The 21557-nt window shown below is 45.5% G+C and overlaps 1 protein-coding gene across 1 annotated transcript in view; it reads right to left on the bottom strand.

Annotated features, from left to right (window-relative positions):
- The window catches only part of LOC130038598 (spidroin-1-like), a 50221-nt gene extending 33075 nt beyond the window's left edge, over positions 1 to 17146 (bottom strand). The window contains exons 1-3 of the mRNA XM_056130432.1: positions 17128 to 17146; positions 16543 to 16653; positions 15987 to 16449 (exon numbers count right to left, since the gene is read on the bottom strand). Coding sequence (XP_055986407.1) covers positions 15987 to 16449; positions 16543 to 16653; positions 17128 to 17146 — 593 coding nt within the window. The remainder of the gene's footprint in view (positions 1 to 15986; positions 16450 to 16542; positions 16654 to 17127) is intronic.
- Between the last annotated feature and the right edge of the window lie 4411 nt (positions 17147 to 21557).

Genomic DNA, 21557 nt, shown 5'->3' with positions numbered 1-21557 from the left:
AAATAAGGGGAAAAAATAAAAGAAAAATAGAAATAATAATAATAATAATGCTGTGATGGGCCGAAACCCATACATATTTTTTACAGCGCAATCTCCTAAGCACAACTGAAAATAACTGTCAAATACCATGCTAGAAGTAGCCCCTTGCAGACTGCCCAGTATGGCCTAAGAACAACAGAAAAAAGGATAGGGCCAGAGAGATGGAACAGGAGGGAGGGCTCTTGCCTCACATGAGTCTGACCCTGGCTTGAATACCCAGCACCATAGATGGTTCCCCTAGCACTGCCAGGATCAAGCCTAGCATAGACCGAGCAATAGCCCCTCACCTCTACTGGGTATTTCCCCCATGAAACATAAAACAAAATAAAAAACACACTGTAAGGAGCAGATAGCTCAAAGGGCTGGAGCCCCTGAACAGATCTTGAAGGCAACAAAGGGTCCCTACAGCACCTCTAGGACTAAGGCTTTCTCAACACTTCTGGCTGGGCCCAAAACAAAACAAACCATTCACTTTGCTTATTATTCCTTGCTCTCAGAGTCAGAAACCAATCAATCTGGCCTTTGTCAGGGAGAAAAACTTTTTCTCGACCTTCTCCTGCTCAGAATTTGGAACCTGAAAATTAAAAGAGAAAAAGATTTTTTACTCACTCTCGAGAATTTACAGAAAGTTTGGCTCTAGGGGTTAGGTAGGATTCGGGGCTTAAATATCGTCTGCTTAGAAGAAGGGGAAGAAATAAAGGGCAACTAAAGAAAACCAATTACTTTTCAGAAAGGTAAATGGGTTTTATGTCAATAATTCTTTGGTGACAAATTAAGTCTGTTTAGGTGCGGTGCTCTCCTCCACTATGGAGTGGAAACTCATTCTTCCCTGGCTTAAAATTCTGGGAAGAGAATTTCTGACAAACTCTGGAAAAGGGATTTAGGACAAGTGAATTCTTTTTTTTTCTTTTTGGGTCACACCCGGCGATACTTAGGGATTACTCCTGGCTCTGGCTCTGCACTCAGGAATTACTCCTGGCGGTGCTTGGGGGACCATATGGGATGCTGGGAATCGAACCCGGGTCAGCCACATAAAGGCAAACGCCTTACCCGCTGTACTATGGCTCCATCCCCAACAAGTGAATTCTTACTGAGGTTCCACTTCAAGACAAAGTTCAACAACAGCAACAACAAAACAATTTTCAAATTTCTTCATATAAAAATAGTTTTGTATGCCCTAAATGCCAAGTTCCAGTCCTCTTTCTCATCCCCAGAAGCAAGTATCTGAACATTTACTTTGTACAAATCAGACGGAACCTGTACTGTTGATAAAGTAAAGACAAAATTCAGTCATAAAGGAGCTTACAATTGAAATTATGAAACAATTTAAACTTTAAAAAATATGTCTTACAACAAAAAATTATTATACATCATGAGAATAAAAAACAAGTAACAAATTGGAAGATGTTTATGCAACATTCCCAAGAAAGAATAACTCTAAATAACCCAAGAAAAGTTCCTACAAATGAGAAAAAAAATAACTTGAGAGGGGTTGGAGAGGCAGCACAGCAAACAGATACCTGCCTATAACATGCTGTTGACTCAGGTTCCGTCTCAGGTGCCATATATGACCCTTCAAGCCACACCAAGGGTATGGATCAAAAGTAAAATAATAATAATAAAAAAAAAGATGTGATTCAATTTTTTAAAATTCAACAAAAACACTTTACTTAAAAAAATGAGAAACAAAAATAAACATGTTAGAAAAACAAACAGAAGACTAAAGAAATGCAAAGAGCCAAACTTAAAGTGAAATGCTTGACATACTCATTATCAAAGTAGAGATTAATATTATGATTTTTTTCAGCTGGCAGGCTGGCAAAAATTAAGATATAATGATGTTAATACAGGGCTGGAGCGATAGCACAGCGGTAGGGTGTTCGCCTTACAAGCGGCCAACATGGCCGACCCGAGTTCGATTCCTCCGCCCCTCTCGGAGAGCCCGGCAAGCTACGGAGAGTATTCGATATGCCAGACACAGTAACAACAAAGTCTCCAATGGAGACGTTACTGGGCCCACTCGAGCAAATCGACGATCAACGGGAGGGCCTTTACCTTTACCTTTTTATATGTAACGAAAAAATAAGTTTTAAGAAAAAGTGTGCATGATACTACCCAATTTTTTGAGAACATTTTTATTCTTCTTTCAAAATCAAATGAATACTTTTAAAAACCATGATGACAGATTCAATGATAGTTGAATAGTCCTCAACCTACATCTCTTAAATAAGGAAAGGAAAAACAAAGCCAGAGTACATCTCCTCATAACTTCTTACTCACACACATACAGAGAGGTAGAATTATCACCCACACAGAAAGAAGTAAGGTTTAAGTCCTTGAGCTAATGACTCCATTAAAGAGCACATGTGAGACTTGTCACTCACGTGATGAAAGGAAATCTTGCCCAGCTCATAGTTCAGGTAGATGCCAATCCCTTGGGGTTATCCTTCAAAGCAGGAGAGACAGGAGCTGGAGCAATAGTACGGCAGGTAGGGCATTTGCCTTGGATGCGGCCAAGCCGGCTCTGATTCCCTGAGCACTGCTGGGAGTAATTCCTGAGTGCAGAGCCAGGAATAACCCCTGAACGTGGTCATCAGGTGTGCCCCATCCCCCCACCCTCCCCCAAAACCCAAAAAGTAGTAGAGACAAGTGGCTGATCCTGGTTCAATCCCTGGTACCTCCTATGGTCCCCCAAGCACTACTCTGAGTGCAGAGCCAGGAGTAAATCCTGGGTCTCACCAGATGTGCCCACCCCAATATCCCCCCATCCAAAAAAAAGGATGCTCATTCAACTATTTATATACTGCTTGGTAGGTGGAGCTTGAGACCCACCAAGGAGAATAGGGAGGGAGAGAGGAGGTGGGCAGATACTGACAGGCTATTCAGAGGTATGACTGGATGGGCTAGTACCCTCCTGACTCAACAGAACCAGGAGGACAGGGGACTGTTGAAATGCAAAATTGGTTTTCCACACTGAACCTTCCTCCCTAAACCTCTCATCCTCAAACCCCTTGATCTCACTGTTGTTGAAGAGGAAATAAAAATAAGTTCAATGGTATTTAAGGAGGTGTAACCAGGTCTGTGAGTTTCTCCTTAGAGTCTACAGTGCTGACAGGTAGCCACTGAAATTCATTTTTCCTCTAACATAAAAATTATCTCCTGATTAGTAGCCAATCCATATACTCCTCCAAAAATGACATTGCTTAGTCTCTACATCTCTGTGATGGCAAGGCCATTTGCCTAAGTACACATGCAGAAATTCTTAAAATCACCTTTGAATTCCACCCCCCCCCCCATACACATACCCCAAGGAGTCAACCCAAAAGTGAATCCTGCAGGCATTACTATGAAATGATGTCACTGCTTTACTGCACCCTAGCCTATGCCCCTTGCTCTGTTTCCTCACTCCCAGACCTCCTTTACGGCAACATCAGCCAGTGAAGAAAACTCCTCTTCTGGTGAGCCCTGGCACGCAGCTAGTTATCTTGCTGGTGAAGAACTGGAGAACTGACTCCAATTAAAATATGGGCTCGGGGGGGGGGGAGGGGCTCACAAATTATATTACCAGTCACCTGCATCTCTCAGTTATCTTGACAGCTGCTGCAGGTAATTCGGGTGGAGAGCAAAAAAGGCAGTCTCGAGAAAAAGGCTTCCATCTCTGCTCAACCCACCTCAGTCACACAGGGAAGTGCCCGGGTGGGGTGAGACCCGGTCAAGTCTGCTACAAGCGCCTACGTGGCGTGGGCGCTCACATCCACAAGCCCACCAGGGAGCTGTCAGCTGCACCTGAAGTCCACTAGCCCTACACAGCGCAGGAAATGCTCAGGAAATGCACAGCACAGGAAATGCTCCCCACACACCCGAATTGGAGGGAGCTGTGCACTCAGGCTGGAGTGAAGACCTGCTCTGTGCAGGAAAAGAAAAGCGAGTCCTTGGCCTTATCGCGGGTTTCCAGGATCATCATCTTCCCTCACAGAAAAGAATTTCAGGAGGAGGTAGGATAGTGAAGGAAAGCAGTTTTATCCAGAGAAATAGGAGAGGAAGAGGGAGGAGGAAGTAGAGGCAGGGGGTGGGGGAAAAGGAATACAGACAGAAAACATATCTCAGGTTGAGATGCCGGCACATCTCTAAGAAATACTCCATGGTCCCATTTTTTCAACGGACAGAAGGAAAGCAAAAGCAAGAAATGAAGACAATGAAAAAGAGAGATTGTATTTTTATGCTTTAATAGTAGTAAGGGGGATGGGAGAATTAGAGAAGACTTTCACTTTCTACTTCAAGTAGGTATTTGAAATTTTAACCACAAGTCTAAGCAACTTCCGTATAGAAAAGAAATAAAGAGAATTCTCTGATAAACTATTCTGGAGTTTCACTATGCTAGTTAGTGTATGACAACTTGAGACAGCTTGTAGTAAAGAACTCTAATGTACAGAGAGACAGCACAAGAAACACAGAATGCTTCTTCCAAATAAAAAACAAAGCTGCAGGGCTAACTTTTAGGCATGGGTCATTGAGAAAGGACTTACAGAAGACATCAGATTCATGTCAGATTATGAAGCACGCTCACAAAGAATAAGGGAAGGGAAATTCTCAGGGTAGAACGGTCCTATGTAGTGCAAATTATCACTATTTCATCATGTACAATTTAGAAGAACTGGGTGATATTAGTTTTAATAGTATACTTAATGTGAAATCAACATTTAAAAAGCATGAGATAGTTTACATTCTTTTTTTTTTTAGTATCTATAAATCTGTTGTATAGTTCAGACTAGCATTTTTTCAAAGGCTGCACAGCTATTGCACTGCACTGTCCTCTTGTTGTTCATCAATTTTCTTGAGCGGGCCCAGTAACGTCTCCATTTTGAGACTTGCTGATACTGTGTTTGGCATATTGAATACATCACAGGTAGCTTGCCAGGCTTTTCTGTGAGGGCGAGATACTCTCGGTAGCTTGCCGGGCTCTCCGAGAGGGGTGGAGGAACTGAACCGGGCTCGGCCGGGCTGGCTGCACGCAAGGCAAATACCGCTGAGCTATCGCTCCAGCCCACATGTGGTAATTAATCTTTTCTACAGTGGACAATATAGGTCTAAAGACCCTAAACCCAAACCCAAACAGAATATTTAGATGACTTGGTAGGGAAAAAAAAAAGCAGAAGGTAGAGAATAAAGAAGGAGGCCAGGAGCAAGGCCCTTGCTTTGCATGTGCTAAATAGTATTTGATTCCCAGAACTACATATGGTTCCCCCAGCACCATCAGGAATGATTCCTGAGCACAAAGTCAGGAGTAAGTCCTACGCACCAACGGGTGTGACCCAAAAAACAAACACCAAAAGAAGTAGACCAGCCCAAGAGAATTTGAACTTTATATTGTAAACAAACAGAAAATATTTAAAAAGTAGAAATGACAAATAAAGCACTATATCATAAAATCAACTTGTTTTCCTTTACTCAGTTGCACAGAAAAATTCAAAATACATGGTTTTTCCCCAGCATTTTTATTACATAAAAGTTGGTTGATTAAGACGGGGCTAGGAGACAGAGTTCAAAGGACTGAGTTCATGCTTTGCATGCAGGACCCCTGGTTCTACTCCCCCAACTGCATGGTTCCCCAAGCACTGCCAGAAACGATCCCTGAGCACAGAGCCAGGAATATTTCAGCTAGTTATGTGCTCTAACCACCTGGACTCTCAGCCCTTTTGTTGAAATTCTTATTTTATGGCAATTTAAAGTAACTGTGAGGGAAACAGTTCATTCAAAGCAACTGAGTGTGTATGCTTTGCTATACGAGAAGCCGGGGTTCAATCCCAACACCACATGGTGGAAGCATGAAATGACATTAGGCACTTGCTTGGCAAGCACAAAATAATGAATTCAAAGCCCAGTTGCCACGGTATCACTGAGGTGAACAGAACGGGTCCTCTGTGATTCCCCCAGCACAGGAGGAAACAAAACACGCCCCCACCCCAGACACACAGACACAGACACAGACACAGACACACACACACACACAAAACCACTATGCATCACCAGGTGTAGCCCAAAAGCCAAAAACAAGTAACCACAGGGCAGTCCTGATGTCCCCCAGCAGTATAGGCCCAAACAATACCAAGCTAACTTATCACCAGGCATGGTCCCCAGATCCCTGAACACTGTGTGGCAGACCCAAAAATTAAGTAAACTACCTTTTTGAAGAAGATGTACTTTAAGGTCGTTAATAATGGCTTCCTATAGGACATCTTTTAACCAGATATCTAAAAATAATAAAAATACAAACTTAAAACACTAAATAATTTAACTTTTGGACTTGAAAGAGAGCTGGAACAATAATACAGCAGGCAAGGTGCTTGCCTTGCATGTGGCCAAACTGGGTTCAATCCCCAGCACCACCCTACACTGCCAGTCTGGAGCATCACAGGGGGTGGCACCTGCCACCCTACCACCACCACTACTGCAGGGTGTGGCAGTAAATGTCAGAAACACGTAAATCCTCACATTTCTTAACTTCAAAATTGAGAGCCTACACAAATGGCACATCAGATCATTTAAAGGTCAGAGAAAACGATTAATGCTCAAACATGCAGGTAAGAAAACAGAGCCTGGCATGAAGAAATGTGACTGTCCACAAGACTCTCCTTTTGCTACTCACAATGATTGCATGGCACAAGAGATGACTTTTCAGCCACAAGTCAGACACCCACTGATGTCAGAGACCAAAAGCATTAAATGACCTGCAAATTCAGCAACTCACTGCTATGCATTAAAATCATGGGATTTTCTTTATAAGCAGAAAATGATCTTTAAGTATACCAAGTCCTTCCCACTTTTTTTTGGGGGGGGAACAGGGGGTAGAGTCAGACAAGAACACCCAGCAGTGCTCAAGAATCTTTCCTAGTGATGCTCAGGAGATAATGCAGAGCCGGGGATCAAACCAGGGGCTCCCATACACAAAGAACATGCTCCAGTTCTTAAGCCATCTCCGCAGAACCCCTTTTATTTTTTTAAGAAAAAAATGATAATCAGAGGCTGGAGAGAGAGCACAGCGGGTAGGGCGTTTGCCTTGCACGCGGCCGACCCGAGTTCGATTCCCAGCATCCCATATGGTCCCCTGAGCACCGCCAGGAGTAACTTCTGAGTACAGAGCCAGGAGTAACCCCTGTGCATCGCCGGATGTGACCCAAAAAGAAAAAAAAAAAACAGGAGCCAAAGAGAGAGTATAGAGGGTCGGGTGCTCTCCTTGCACACAGCCAATGGGTTTGATCCCTGGCACCCTACATGGCCCCAAGCAATTTTTAAGAGCAAAGCCAGGAGTAAGCCCTAAGTTGAGTACAGTCTGGAGTGGGTGGGTGGAAGAAAGGAAGAGAGAGATCGGGGGCCAAAGAGCTCAAAAAGCTGGAGTTCATGCATTGCATGCTGGAGGCCCTGGGTTCTACAACATGGTCCCCTGAGTACCACTTTGAGTGACCTCTGAACACCAAGCTGGGAGTAGCCCCTGCCAGGTGTGGTCCAAAAGTTTAAAAAAAAAAAGAGAGAGAGAGAGAGAAGAAAAAGAAAGAAAAAAGTAGAGCTCAACTGAAGAAATAGAACAGTGGTTTAGAGCACGGGCCTTACAGGCATATAGTTACAGGTTCAACATCCTAGTGTCCGCCATGCACTGAGCGTGATCCTGGTTGCTTGGTCGAGCCTGGCCACCCCTGCTATCTGCCATCTCCAAGCAACTGCTGGGCTTGACACCAGTGCCAGGTGTCTGCAAGCACCAACAGAAGGGCTGTAACACTGGCTAGCCCTAAAATTTTAAAAGATGTGCAAGCACCATAAACTAGACGTATAGGGGCTGAAGCAATAGCACAGCGGGTAGGGTGTTTGCCTTGCACGCGGCCGACCCAGGTTCGATTCCCAGCATCCCATATGGTCCCCTGCGCACCACCAGGAGTACATCCTGAGTGCAGAGCCAGGAGTAACCCCCTGTGCATCGCTGGGTGTTACACACACACACACACACACACACACACATGATATATAATCCCTGGCAAGCAAATGTGTGATCACCACAGCTCATCGGAGCAAGAGCCGCATCACAATCATAACTCGTATGCCTCAACTACGAGAGCTTGCCCTGATCAGCACATGCCAAGAACTGAAACTAATGGTGCGCAAACCTCAGTGGGCATCATGACCAAGTATGCAAACACCACAACCTGGTACACACCCCTGGCAAACATCAAGGCTTAAGTAAACAACCACCACGACCAGGCATCACAACAACAACAATAAAGGCAATAAACTTTTTTTAAAAAACTCCAGACGGGCTTAGCGCAGTATCCAAGACTGTAGTTACCTAATGGTAGAATCGGAAGGAGGAACTGTAGTTTATAAAGGATTTACTACTTCTATTTTTCATGTTTTCACATCTCATGTATCCAAATAGTAGGTACATTGTTTTCATTTAAAAAAAAAATCCAGGGCTGGAGCAATAGCACTGTGGGCAGAGTGTTTGCCTTGCACGTGGCTGACCTGGGTTCCATTCCCATATGGTCCCCTGAGCACCACCAGGGGTAATTCCTGAGTGTAGAGTCAGGAGTAACCCCTGTGCATCGCCAGGTGTGACCCAAAAAGAATAAATAAATAAATAAATAAATAAAAATCCTTCAACAACAATTACAGACCTGGGTGCTCTGTATATGCACAGCCCTCTGTGGATAAGGCTCTCAGTGGCTCTGGGCCCTTCCTGGCCACTGAGTCATCCTCTCATCCCTAGCAGCAGGGCTGTCAGAATTGCCTCAGCAAGTGCAGGCAGCCCTAGGGTTTGAACTTGAAATCCTGCTCTGTAGATTACCTTCTGAGCTCGTCTTGATGGGGATCACAAGCAGTAAGGCTACCTTGATCACCAAGGAGCACTGCGGGGGAGTTGGGGGGTGGAGGGGGTGTCCTCTTTATGCTCATTTGAGTTGGGGAAAAAAATCACAAGCAAAATTCACCTTCAAAAAAAAAAAAAGAAAACCAGACGGCAGGGACAGTTCAATGGGCTTGGCATGTTCTGCATATACAGGAGGCCTGAGTTTAATTCTTACCACTGCATGGTCCCCAGAAGACACCAGGAACAGACCCCATTACAGACCAGAAGTAACCACAAGCAGAGTTAGCTACAGCCAGGAAAAATAATAAAAAAAAAAAAGAAAATTAACTAGTTCGTAGATACCATTGGAATATACGACCTATGTGACAGTCACCCGCAAATGTCTGTCTATCAAACTCCTGGTCCGTATGCACAAGTGTGAAAGGGAAATTTCTCCTTGGTTGTCTGAGAGGTATTTCAAAACCAGAATGATCAAAACTAAATTAATTTCCTCCACAAACCATCTCACACTTATCCATCTCAAACTCTAACTCCAATCTACCCTATATCAGCTTCCAAGGTAGAAACCTAAGTGCTATTTTTGCCAATTCTAGTGCTTCTCGCACTCACAGCTAATGAAAAAGTTTGTCCATTCTAGGCCCTAATTACCTGCTACCGTCTTAGACTGGGCCAGAATGAGACACCCTCCCTTCAGGTTTCAGTTTCTTTAGTTTTCCTTTCTCCTGATTCTCGACTATGTAATTAACCTCTTAAACTGGAAATCTGGGGATCAGAGAGCGCTCACTGGGCTAGAAGATACCTTTTGCATTAAGAAGGTCTGGATTTGATAATCAGCACCTTATTGTCCCCGAAGCACAACTGGTAGTGATCTCTGAGCACTGCACTGAGCTTGGAGTTGCCCCCGAGCACAGTCAGGTGTGATCCCCAAAATAGACTGCAAATATTTGCTTTTTTTTTAAGTTTTTTGGGTCACATCTAGTGGTGCTCAGGTCTTATTCCTAGCTTTGCACGCACAGATCAGTCTTGACAGGGCTTGTGGGGGGGAGGAGGGAAGGCATAAGGGATGTCAGGATCGAACCCGCGTCAGCCATGTGCAAGGCAAGTGCCCCATACCCACTGTATTGTCTCTCCAGCCCCAGACCGCAAATCTGACTCTTTATTTCTACACTTGGCATAAACTTAGCCTCCATTTTTTTCCCTTATCCTCCATCTTAAGTCAATAAGCAATTATAAACATTAGAGCATAAGCACCAAGCTTCAGATATTATTAGTGGTATAACCAAGGCATCTCATAAGAAAACAAGTTCAGAAGTATAAAAGCACCAAAGTCCATAATATCAGAGTGACTTAGATTCACCGGCTTTTAATTTTTTTAATCTCAAAAATAATTTTCTCAACTATTCAGTAGCTCTATATTTAACTAAGCAAAGAAACAATTAAGTTGGGGAAAGGGTGTTTTAGTTTTTTGTTGTTTTGATTTTGTTTTCAGGCCACACCTGATGGTGCTCAGGGCTTCCTCCTGGCAGTGCTCAAGGGCTATATGTGGTGTCAAGATCAAATTAAGGGGGCAGAATGAAAGCACAGCCGGGAGGGCACTTGCTTTGCACACAGTTAACCCGGGTTTGACCCCCAGAACCCTATGTGGGTTCTGATTGGAATGATGCCTGAGTGTACAGCCAGGAATAAGCCCTGAGCAATGCCAGGTGTGGACACAAAACAAACAAAAAAAACAACAACAACAACAACAACAAAAAAAAACAACGTCCACCACATGCAAGGCAAGCACCTATATCCCTATACTATCTCTCTGGCTCCCATTTATTTGTTCTCATAGCAACAAAGTCATTTGTAAACCCTGTCTATAGTCTAGAAGCAGAAAACAACATTTGTATTTTTTTAAATGCCATAAAAGACCAAATGACACATAGAATTACTACACCCTTAATGTCTATTACTAAATACAAAAATTTCAATAAAGCTGATTTTTAGAAAGACAAATAGGGCCAGTGAGACAGCAACGGTGGCCAAGGCATTTGCTTTGCATGCAGCTGACCCATGTTCAATCCATAGCACCCCATATGGTACCCTGCGCATCACCCAGAATGATACCTAAGTATAGAGCCAGAAGTAAGCCCTGAGATCCATCAGGTATGGTTCAAAACCTCTTTCTCCCACACACAAAGAGCAAATAAATACACCAAGAAAGTGTTAATATGTATGTATGTATATACATCCACACATGAATTTTTGTGCTAAAAAATATATATAGTTCCCTTCCTTCAAAGAAGATTACATCCATAGAGGAAAAAACAAGGAAACTTCAAATAGTAAAATTTTAAATAAGGCTTCAAGAACAAATAGGACTTGAGGAGCTGGAGTGATAGTATAGCATTTGCCTTGCATGCGGCCGACCCGGGTTCGATTCCCAGCATCCCACATGGTCCCCTGAGCACCTCCAGGAGTAATTCCTGAGTGCATGAACCAGGAGTAACCCCTGTGCATCGCCAGGTGTGACCCCAAAAACAAACAAACAAAAAATAGAATGAAGAGAACTTGAATATATGACAACTGGTCAACTGGTCACATGCAATTCAAGTAAAAGGGATAGCAGGAGAGGGGCTGGAGTGATAGTACAGTGGGCAAGGAATTTGCCTTGTACAGAGCAGGCCCAGGTTTGATCCCCAGCACCACATATGGTGCCCTGAGTCTGCCAGGAGTGATCCCTGAGCTAGAGCCAGGATTAAGCCCTGGGGACTGCCATGTGTAGCCTAAAAAACAAAACAAAACAAAAAGGTACGGCGGGAGCAAGGGGAAAAGACACGTTCAGGAAGCAAAAGCACTGGGAATTCAGAGTAAGGTAAATCCAGGAGTGACAACTCCAAGGGGTGAGGTGCATGTTGTGAGGACTAGGCCCAGGGAGTTAGATGCCAGCAGGGCACCACATGCCTGCCCATGCCCCATCTCTCCCATGATCCTGATGGTTCCCAGCACTGCAGGGTCTATGCACTGAATTCCCAAAGTCTAGAATCCAGGGTGTTCCCAGGATCCGAAGCACCTGTGGGGAGGTCCCTGTTAAGAGTAATATTCAAGTAAACCTAAGACAAATTCCATGGAAAGAACTTCCCTTAACGGAAAATACTAAAAATGTTTAAGTAGAAATGTAACAAGAATGAATCGTCAAGATTAATTTAAGCAGAAATACAAGTGATAACTTGAACAAAAGCAGAAGTGAAGGCAAGAGATCATAACATGAATTTACAAAAGATGAGTATCCCATTCAATTAGAAGAAACAAAAAAGGACTGAAAATAACACTAGATCTGAAAACACAGTAAATTAACTTCTGGACCTGAAAAATACCTTTAAAGACAAACAATATTAGATTAAGGACTGGACAGATAGTACAGTGGGTAAGGAACTTGACCTACACCCACCCGACCTGGTTTGATCCCTTATTCCCTGACATTCCATATGGTCCCCCCAGAGTGCGCGCGCACGTACACACACACACACACACACACACACACACAAAAGAACAGATATTAGGTTGAAATCAGGCAAGATATTAGGTTGAAATCAGGCAAAGGATATAGCTCAGTGGTAGAGAGTACTTGTCTTCCATGTGTGATGCCCTGAGTTCAATCCCTGACACCACAGGGCAGAAACAGCTTCCTAAAAACGGTAGTCAAAGTCATCTTCAGAAAAAAAAATTTTTTTTTAACATGATAGTCTTGCAAAACTTTAAATAACAACAAAAAATCCCAATGCAAAATGTTTCTAAAAGAAAAAAAAAAAGGACTCCCAACTGAGTTTATTATAATGTTGTTACCAACATGTATCAAGAATTGTACCACTGTTAGCAGGGACAGAGAAGGATGATAACACCTGGGAAGTTAGAGTTGTTGATTCCAGACAAGATGTGATAAAACAAAGAGTCTGGTATAACTTCAAGACAAATAAGGAACATTGATGATGCGGGTTTGGTAGCCTAGTTTGAGGGCCAGAAAGACAGTAAAGTAGCCTTGTATGTAACTGACCTCGGTTCTAATCCCAACACTGACATATGCACCTCCACCCACAGCTCCACCAGGAGTAAATCCTGAGCAGACAACCAGAATAAAGCCCTGAACATAGCGAGTGTGACCCCGCCCTCCCTAAAAAAAAAAAAGACTTCAGTTTGAATCAGAAATCCAGATCTCCATAAAGCAGTTGGGAGAAGGCTTCAAGTATAGAACAGAAAAAATAAGATCTGAGCATTATGTCAAGGAAGCAGATACACACAGAAAAGTTATCAAAGCTGGACAGTACAGGGATAAGGTGCTTATTTTGGAATCGGTCAATCAAGTTAGATCCTGGGTTATGTATATGGTCTCCTGGGCACTGCCAGGAGTGACCCTGGAATACAGATTCAGGAGTAAAACCTAAGCCCCGCCCCCCCACTACACACACACCCAGTCAGTTACCTGTGTGTGTAAAGACAGAAAAGGGATCTAGCTAATTCTTACTCACCTTTCAAAATAGTCCAGATCCAAAGAAACTTTCTTTATCCAAAGAAACATTTTAAAGGAGGTTAGTCAGGTTCTTCCAATACCACAATCATCGGGGTAGGTCCCCATATTAAGTTTTTGGAATGTACTGCATTTTAATTATAATTACAATTATATTCAATTATAAAACGCATTCTTCAAATATGTCTCCCCAAATGGACATAAGGCTCCATGAGAGCCAGGCCTGGTTCTGTTGCTGCATCCTTATTGCCTTGCACTGACTAGACCCTAGTAAATGCTCACTGAATAAAATGGATGGACTACAGAAAGCTAAGGAAAGGCATTTTAAGAATGAGAGAGAGGTCAGGGGCCAGGTATGTAACTCAGTGGTAAAGCACCTGCCTTGCACATGTGAAGCCCTGGGTTGACTTCCAACAACAGAAAGAAAAAAAAAAGATAGCAAAGTCATTTTTAACTGCTTCCTAAAGTTGATGGTGACTTAAAAAAGAGGCTTAATTAAATACATTGATTGGTCATAGGTCACCTCTGTAAAGGTGAATTCTGGATAATAAGGGGTTAAGAAATGAACAGACATTCAGGAAGTCAAGGCAGGAAAAGCACACTCCTCTCTGGAGAGATTGGAGAGTTTTAACTTTATTTCAAATTGCTTTATTTTACAATTTTTCTTCTAAGAATATGTATTTTGTAAGGGAAAAATGTTAATGTGAATATGATCTGAAAAGTATCATCAAGACAGCTTGCAAGAGTAACAGACTCGGGATGTTTTTGTAAAGTGACATCATTTCAAGCACATTTGTACTTTTAAGAGCCCCAAAAAGGAGAATAACTCATATTCCATTAAGTAGGAAAGAAGAGAAAAAATTAACAAGGTGTTAGCTACGAGGAAAAACTAATCTTCCACTGAAATGGAAGGAAAGCAAATAGTTCTGAAGGAGTTCCACTGGACGACGCAAACTTCTAATACAGTGAGAAACTGTCTGAAAACTCCACGGACAATGTGCAGGGCAGAAAAAGGAGTCAAACACTGGTTCTATTTTAATGTGGGGGACATGCATTCCAAATTTCATAAATTCAACCCTCTTCTAGTTTAAAACTGCCCCTTTTTTATCTTTTAAATTTAAATACTAAAGTAACTGGCTCACAAACTTTCTATTTCAAACAACTGAAAACAGTAATGAGCATTAAGTTACATTGTACTAGTAACATTCTCCTTGAATTCGGGGTTGAAATCCTCTTACAAGGAAATACAATAAAGGAGTTGTTTTCAATTCAAACAACAAAGCATCGCGATCATTTCAAGTAACTGAAAAAGAGCTCCTCAAAACTGGGGGCTTTGGGGGGGAGGGCACGGTTTGGTTTTTGTTTTTTAAGACTCCTCTTACGGCTCACTCTAACAGTTCCTGAGTTGCACAGAAAAAAAAAATCCTGGGTTCAAATCCCAGCTCACTTAAGTTCCAGCGTCTCGGTTTACTCGGCGAGGAAAACGAGAACTACAATAACCAGGGTTATCCTAAGGATTACATGACGTAACGCCGGTGACTGTGCCCAGGCCGCACGGGGTACTCGGAATACTTCTGCGAACCGTTTCAAAGAAAACCTGCAGCTACTCGGACCAAACTAAATCTTAACTCCCCAGAAAGAGCAGGAGGGAATACAAGTCACAAAGGCCAGACTCTAGAACACACGACACTTTATTTCTCTTCCCTGACGCAACCGATTTTTTTTCTCCCTTGCCAAACCTTTCCACTAGGAGTCTGAAACGAGCGAGAAAAAAGAAAAGGGGGGAACCTCCAGCCGGCACAAAGTTTTCTGAAACTGCAGTGCAGGATCAGAGCAGACATGGCAGCGAGACTGCGCAGGACAACAGGTGAACCTTCCGGAGACCTGGCACCTTCCTGGGGACAAGTTTTTAAAGAGGGGTGTGCAGCTGCTCCTGGCCCGACGACCCCACGAGACACGCTCCTCGCGCGCCCCCTCCCCACTTTTTCTTTTCTTTTCTTTTTTCTTTTCTTTTCTTCTCTTCTGCACATACTTACGGACAAACAGTAACTATCAGTCTCAGCGGCTCCCGGACCAGGGAGGCGAGCGCCTTTCCCATTTAAGGATTCAAGGAGCGTCCTTGGAGGCGGTTTGCGCCCACACCGCCTCCCCCCACCCCTCCCCAAAACTTGGCCAGAAACCCGGGGGTGGCAAACAAAAGAGGGGCCGGTCGGCGGGGACGCCGCGGGGGGCCGGGGCTTGGACGTCGGCTGTCTGGGGAGCCGGGCTGGGTGTCCGGCGCGACGCCGCCCCGGGGTGCGGGGCGGCCCTGGGGGGCCACGGGCAGACCCAGCCGAGGCCACGGGGACCCCGGGCGGGAGTCCGGGGGGCGGGGGGACGGCGTCGGGGCGGGAGGGGGGACCGGCCAGATCGGGCCGCCCTCCCCCACCCCCACCTCCACCCCGATCGCTCGGCTCGGGCCTCCGCGCGTGCCCGGCTCCCCGCGAAACTTCGCCCCGCGCCCGCCCGCCGCGGCCTCGGCGCCGGGGCCGGCCTCTCCCCGTCGCGCACACGCCTCTGCGCTCGCTCCCCGACGCGCCAACTCACCGGGACCCCGGGGAACTCATCCTCCGGCCTGCGGCGCGGAGCGGGTGGGCGCGGCGGGGAGGAGCGGGGGGCCCCCCGGCTCGGCCTCCGCCCTCGGCGTGCAGCGCCCGTGCAGAGGGTCGTCTCGCGCGGACCGACGCGCCGGACCCCGGAGCCTTCCTGCCCGCTCTCCCCGCCCTCCGCCCTCCTCCTCCTCCTCCTCCTCCTCCGCTCAGCGCCAGCAGGCGGATTCCAATCTCGGCCGCCGCCGCCGCCGCCGCCGCCGACACTCGCCGCGAGGGGGAGGGGGTGGCGCGGCCGCGGGCCCCGAGGGGAGGGGAGAGGGGCGGGGCGGCCGCGAGACTCGGCGCTGCGCGCGCGCGCACTGGCCGCGCACCTCCGCCCGCCGCGCCCCGCCCGGCCGCGAAGGCAGCCGAGCGCGCGGCGGAAGTGCCCGAAGGGGGCCGGGGAGCCCGGCGCCCCGCTGCCGGCGAGGAGGAGGGCCCCCGGCGCCAGCTCGGGGGGCGCCGGGCTGCCGTGCGGGGAGCGGGGCCGTGGCTCCTCCGCCGCTGCTCACCCGCCAGCCCCGCGGCCGGCGGCGTGGCGGGGGGCCGGCCGGGCCGAGGAGACGCGCGCGCACGGCCGAGTGCGTGGTGGGGGCGCGCGGGCTGCCCGTGCTCGTGGGTTGCTGCTCGGTGGGGGAGAGCCCAGGTCCGACAAACTCCATATCCCCCCATCCACGTGAGCGCCAGCCAGTCCGCTGGTGGACGCTCGGAATTCTCCCTGCGCGGTGGGGATTGCTAGGTCGCGACAAAGGAGCGAAAACTGTCGCCGTCACCACCGCATCCCCCTATTCACCGGCCTCTTTCCTGGCTCTTTGCCATCGAGGCACACAGGTAGAGAGAGGGGCCCACCGCTTTGCAAGGAAAGAGGGGTTTCAGAACGTGGACCCCCGAGCTCCGAGGCCTGGGCCGCGCGGGAGCCCTGTGATCTGCGAGCCCGTGAATTCCAAGGGCTTAGGATGAGGAGCGGCGTTAGCCCAACAGAACTGAAGTCAGCGGACTATAAATATTGCTCCCTTCTCTAGCTTGGCTCTCGCTCTGACCTCGCATACTCTCTGCAGCCTCCTTCCCTCCATTTGGGAAAATGTGCCTTTCGCTACCTAGCCCATTTCCCGTCATTGTGGGACATACCGTTTAAAAAAAAAAAAATATTCAACGCCCGGGATGTGAAGAAAATTAACAATGTAACCTTAATCTCTTTGGTTAGTGTTTCAATGAACACGTCTTCTTAAATTGTTTCTGTAGAAAACGCACTTTTTTGTTTTTCATTTTGAAGATCTCATAAGATCACTTTTAAACTAAAGGTAAAAAGAAGAAAGCTGCTCAGAGAAGAATGTGCCAAGTACTGGCTTTTTTTTTTCTTACACATATTCTCCCTTACAGAGATCATCAACTCTCTTAGTCTTATTTATGTATCTAAATTCCCCGTGCATTGCTGTTGAGGATATTTTGGTTCATTTTTTTTTATTCCATCTTCTCTTTCTCCTCTTTACCACCAATGTTTGTCCTTTAGTACCTCATACCCTCTATTTTCAGTCTTTTTTTTTTCCTTTCTCCACTGTCTCAAGTTTGACTCCTGGATTACAGTGTGTCGCTATGCAGAATGTGTGATACATGAGTTTCATAGCAGCAATTCAATTTCGTCACTTCTCTTTTTCCAAACTTTTGGGTTTCTCCAAACACCACTGCTTTCATTTGTAAAGGAAAGGGTGAACCTTTTGCTTAAGGAGGTTCAGACCTAGTGGCCAAAGAACTCATTTAGGTTTCCTAAGTACTGTGTCATAGTAGATAATACCATGAAAAGAAATGTATTAATATACCTTCTACCTCCACGTTCGATTTGCAGACATGAATCAGTCTATAAAATAGACAAGAATCTCGGGTCTGGACTTTAAGAGGTTAGGCGTGTAATGTACAAATTGGAGTTGGCTAGGTAGGGGTCTGAGCCGCTGTACAGGGGAGGCAAAACTGAGACACCAAAATTTAATTTAAAGCCCTGCTTCTTAGCAAAAGACTCTGTCACGTCATTGGGAATGTTATTTGACATCCTTTTGCTCTCCTCAAATCAGAACCAGTTAATGCCCACGCTTAAATCCTTGGTGTTGTTTCAGCGGGCAACCTACCTGCCCACAACTGAGCTAGGCCTAGTGTTCTCGCAGGCACCTGGCATGTGAGTGCATGCCAGCCTGTTTCTCCGGTTTTCCTGCCCACCAAGTGAACAGACAGCCAGGAAGTGCAATGAGATATTTGGACATATATGGTCTGGCCCCCAAACCTAACAGCAACAGAAGAGCCAAACTATTTCTATTGCAACCATTCTCTTTTAAGTACATTGATAGAATGGGTTTTTCTCTATGAAGTCAGAGGTACAGGTTCCAGGAGTAATCATTGTTTGCCCAAATCCTGTAACATTAGTCCAAAATAAAAAAATTACCCTACTCTTACAATTCTCAGACCCCTGAGGTACTCCTAGATCACCTGTTAAATGAACATTGACCTGATTTCATTTCCTTTATGCCACTTTTTACTATCTAAAATGACCTGTTAATTTAGTTCTTTATAGTCTGAATTTCTTTACTCCACTAATATCTTTACCACACTAAAATAAGGTCCACGAGAGCAGTCTTTTTCTCAACTGATTCCTTACAGTTTTATGCCTGATATATAGCAAGTGCTTAATATTTGTTAAACAAATGAAAGTGATTAAGAATAAAATTCTCTCCAAATCTCTCTGTCTCTCTCTCTGTGTCTCTGTGTCTGTTTGTATCTGTCTGTCTGTCTGTCTCTCTCTTTCTCTCTCTCTTCTCTCTCTCTCCACCATGAATTACTAAGTTATTCATGTTTGGGTTTCAGTTATAGAATGTTCCAGCATCAGTCCCTTCACCGGCATCCATTGCCTTGCACAAATGTCCCCAGTTTCCCTCCCACTCCCAACCTACCTCTGACACTTAAATATAAATTTTAGGTGCTATGATTTACAAACCTGTTTCTTATAGAGTTTTATGCTTAACACTTTATTCAAACATTTATGAATCTTGTTATTAAGACCCAGTATTAGAACCAGTATTAGAACCAGAGAGATAGTACAAGGGTTAAGGGCTTGCCTTGCACCTGCCTACCAAGTTCAAATCCCCAACATCAGATATGGTCTACTGAGCACCACCAGGAGTCACCACAAAGAGCTACAAATAACATCCTGAGCTTCCATGGGTGTAGCCCAGCCCCCTTCCCCACCCCACGCCCCACCCTTGTGGCAGCGCATTAGAAAAGACCCAGTTTGGAGACCATGGTGGGGTAGGATAAGCTCAAAGGGTTGGAGTGCATACTTTCAACGTGGGAGCCCCTGGTTCAAATCTCAGTACTTCATGGTCCTCTCTACTACTACTAGGAGTAACCCCTGAGCACAGCTGGGTTTGGCCCAAAATATGAAAACAAAAGAGACTCAGTTTTAAAGGGCAGCATAGTCTATGTTGAAAAGTGTAGGGTGGATTAGGAGAGCTGTGGGTTATTCCACCTTCAGTGAAGAGGAGACTGGTGCCTCGGGGAAGGCAGTAGTTCAATAGATTAATTCAAGTTAATCCATTCAAAGTTATTTTCTTACTGTAAACTCTTTATGAGGCAAGGAACAGCACTAAATCTTTGTAGGAATGGACATAAATTAGAGTTGAATGCAGTGATACTGCAGCTTGATTTAAAATCCAATATTGAGGGGCCCGTACATGTTTTGCATGAGGAAGGCCCAGGATTGATCGCTGCATACTTGCTGCTCCCCCAAGCACCACCAGGAGTGACTGCCAAGCACCAAGCTGGGAGTAGCTACTAAGTGCTGCCCGGTGTGTGGCATAAAACAAATCTTGGGGCCAGACAGTCCCCTGGGCGAGGTGCTTGCCTTGCATGTGGCCAACCCAAGAGAACCCCATATGTCCTCTGAGTTCTACCAGGAGAAATCCCTGAGCTCAGAGCCAGGAGTGAGCCCTGAGCCCTGCTGAGTGTCCCACCCCTCTCCCCCAAATAAAATAAAAGTCAAATGGAATATCCAAAAGTTGTTGTGAGTAAATAGAGACATCTTTTTCTGCGTAGACACTACTATATCATTTTATTTGTTAATGATACCCAGACGATAGTTTAAAAGGATAAAGCCAGGACAGAAATTGTGCTTAAGAAAAAATGGAGGATTTTTTATTTCAGTACCTAGAATAAAATTTTTAAATCTAAATCTGCTCTTTGTAATGCTACGGTACTTTACTCCTCCTATGTTTACTTTGAAATGCTTACTCTTTCCCCTTTCCATATGTCGCCTTTCTTTGCTTCAAAGCACTTGTTTACTATAATTAAATAACATTTATTGTAGTTTTTGCTGCTAAATATCCACACTTGACCCTACCTAGTCTGTTGTCTCTGTCGTTGTTCTCTCCCTACTATCAATATGGCATTTGCCTTTCCTAAATCATCAGCAGGAAGAATTCTCAGAAATCCCTCCAGTTCCAAGCCCAGAATACAGACTCCTGCTACCTTTACTACTTACTTGGGGAGCCCTAACCTTGGCCACTTCTAAGAACTGACTCACCGCCCCTTTCTTGTGCTGAAACCCCGGCCTGTTAAGCTGTGCCGAACTTGGTTTTCTCTCTGTTGTCTGAACTCTGCTCTCTGAAGTCAGCCACAGCCCTGCCACACAGATTCTGCCTCCAATTTCTTGTTCCAGTTTTCCTGCAACCATCTTCTACCCATCTTTCTGTTTGTTTGGGAGACACATCAGCTGTGCTCAGGGTTTACTTCTGCCTCTGTGCTCAGGGGTCACTCCAGGCAGGGCTCAGGAGACCTGGGGATTGAACTTGGGTTGGCCACACGCAAGGCAAGCACCCTCCCTGCTATACTATTGCTCCACATGGATTTTCTATCCATCTTATTAAGCTGCCTTTCCCCCTTTACACCAACTTGGACATCCTGATGCCACTGCCTGCCTGCGCTACCATCTGTTGTTTGCTCACTATTCTCTGGCTACCAGGTGCTGCCTGGAGGGCAGGCGTTCCTCCCACCCATCACCACAGCTGGGTCCCTCATGCCAGTTCCCAGACAACCCATGGTAAATCTTGTCCTTCCTTGTCCTGTAGCCAGTTTTCACTACCCTGCCTCTTCCTAGTTCTCAGAGCAGTGGGTTTATAATGCTTTGGTTACTTGTTTAACAGTAAATATTGTTAAAAAGGTCTTTTTAAGGGCCATTTTTAACAGTATTATTATTTTTTATTTGTTTGGTTAGCTGCTTTGTTTTTTGTTTCACAGGGCTGGGAGAGCATACTTTGGGGGACACATACTGGCAGTATCAGGGGCTGCTCCTGACTCTGTGCTCAGAGATTGTTTTCATGCCAAGAACTGAGCCCAGGTCTCCTGCATGAAAAGCATGTGCTCAGCCCACTGAGAGTCTCTCTGGCCCAGTTGATTGGATTTTGAGCCACACCAGCAAGTACTCAGAGGCTATTCCTGGTCAAGTGCTTGGGGGTCACTCTCAATGTTGATTGGGGGGAAAGGAGGA

This window comes from Sorex fumeus, unplaced genomic scaffold (assembly GCF_029834395.1).
Source record: "Sorex fumeus unplaced genomic scaffold, SorFum_2.1 ptg000078l, whole genome shotgun sequence".
Lineage (NCBI taxonomy): Eukaryota > Metazoa > Chordata > Mammalia > Eulipotyphla > Soricidae > Sorex > Sorex fumeus.
Note: the sequence above shows the minus strand (reverse complement) of the source record. Positions and strands in the feature narration are given on the sequence as shown.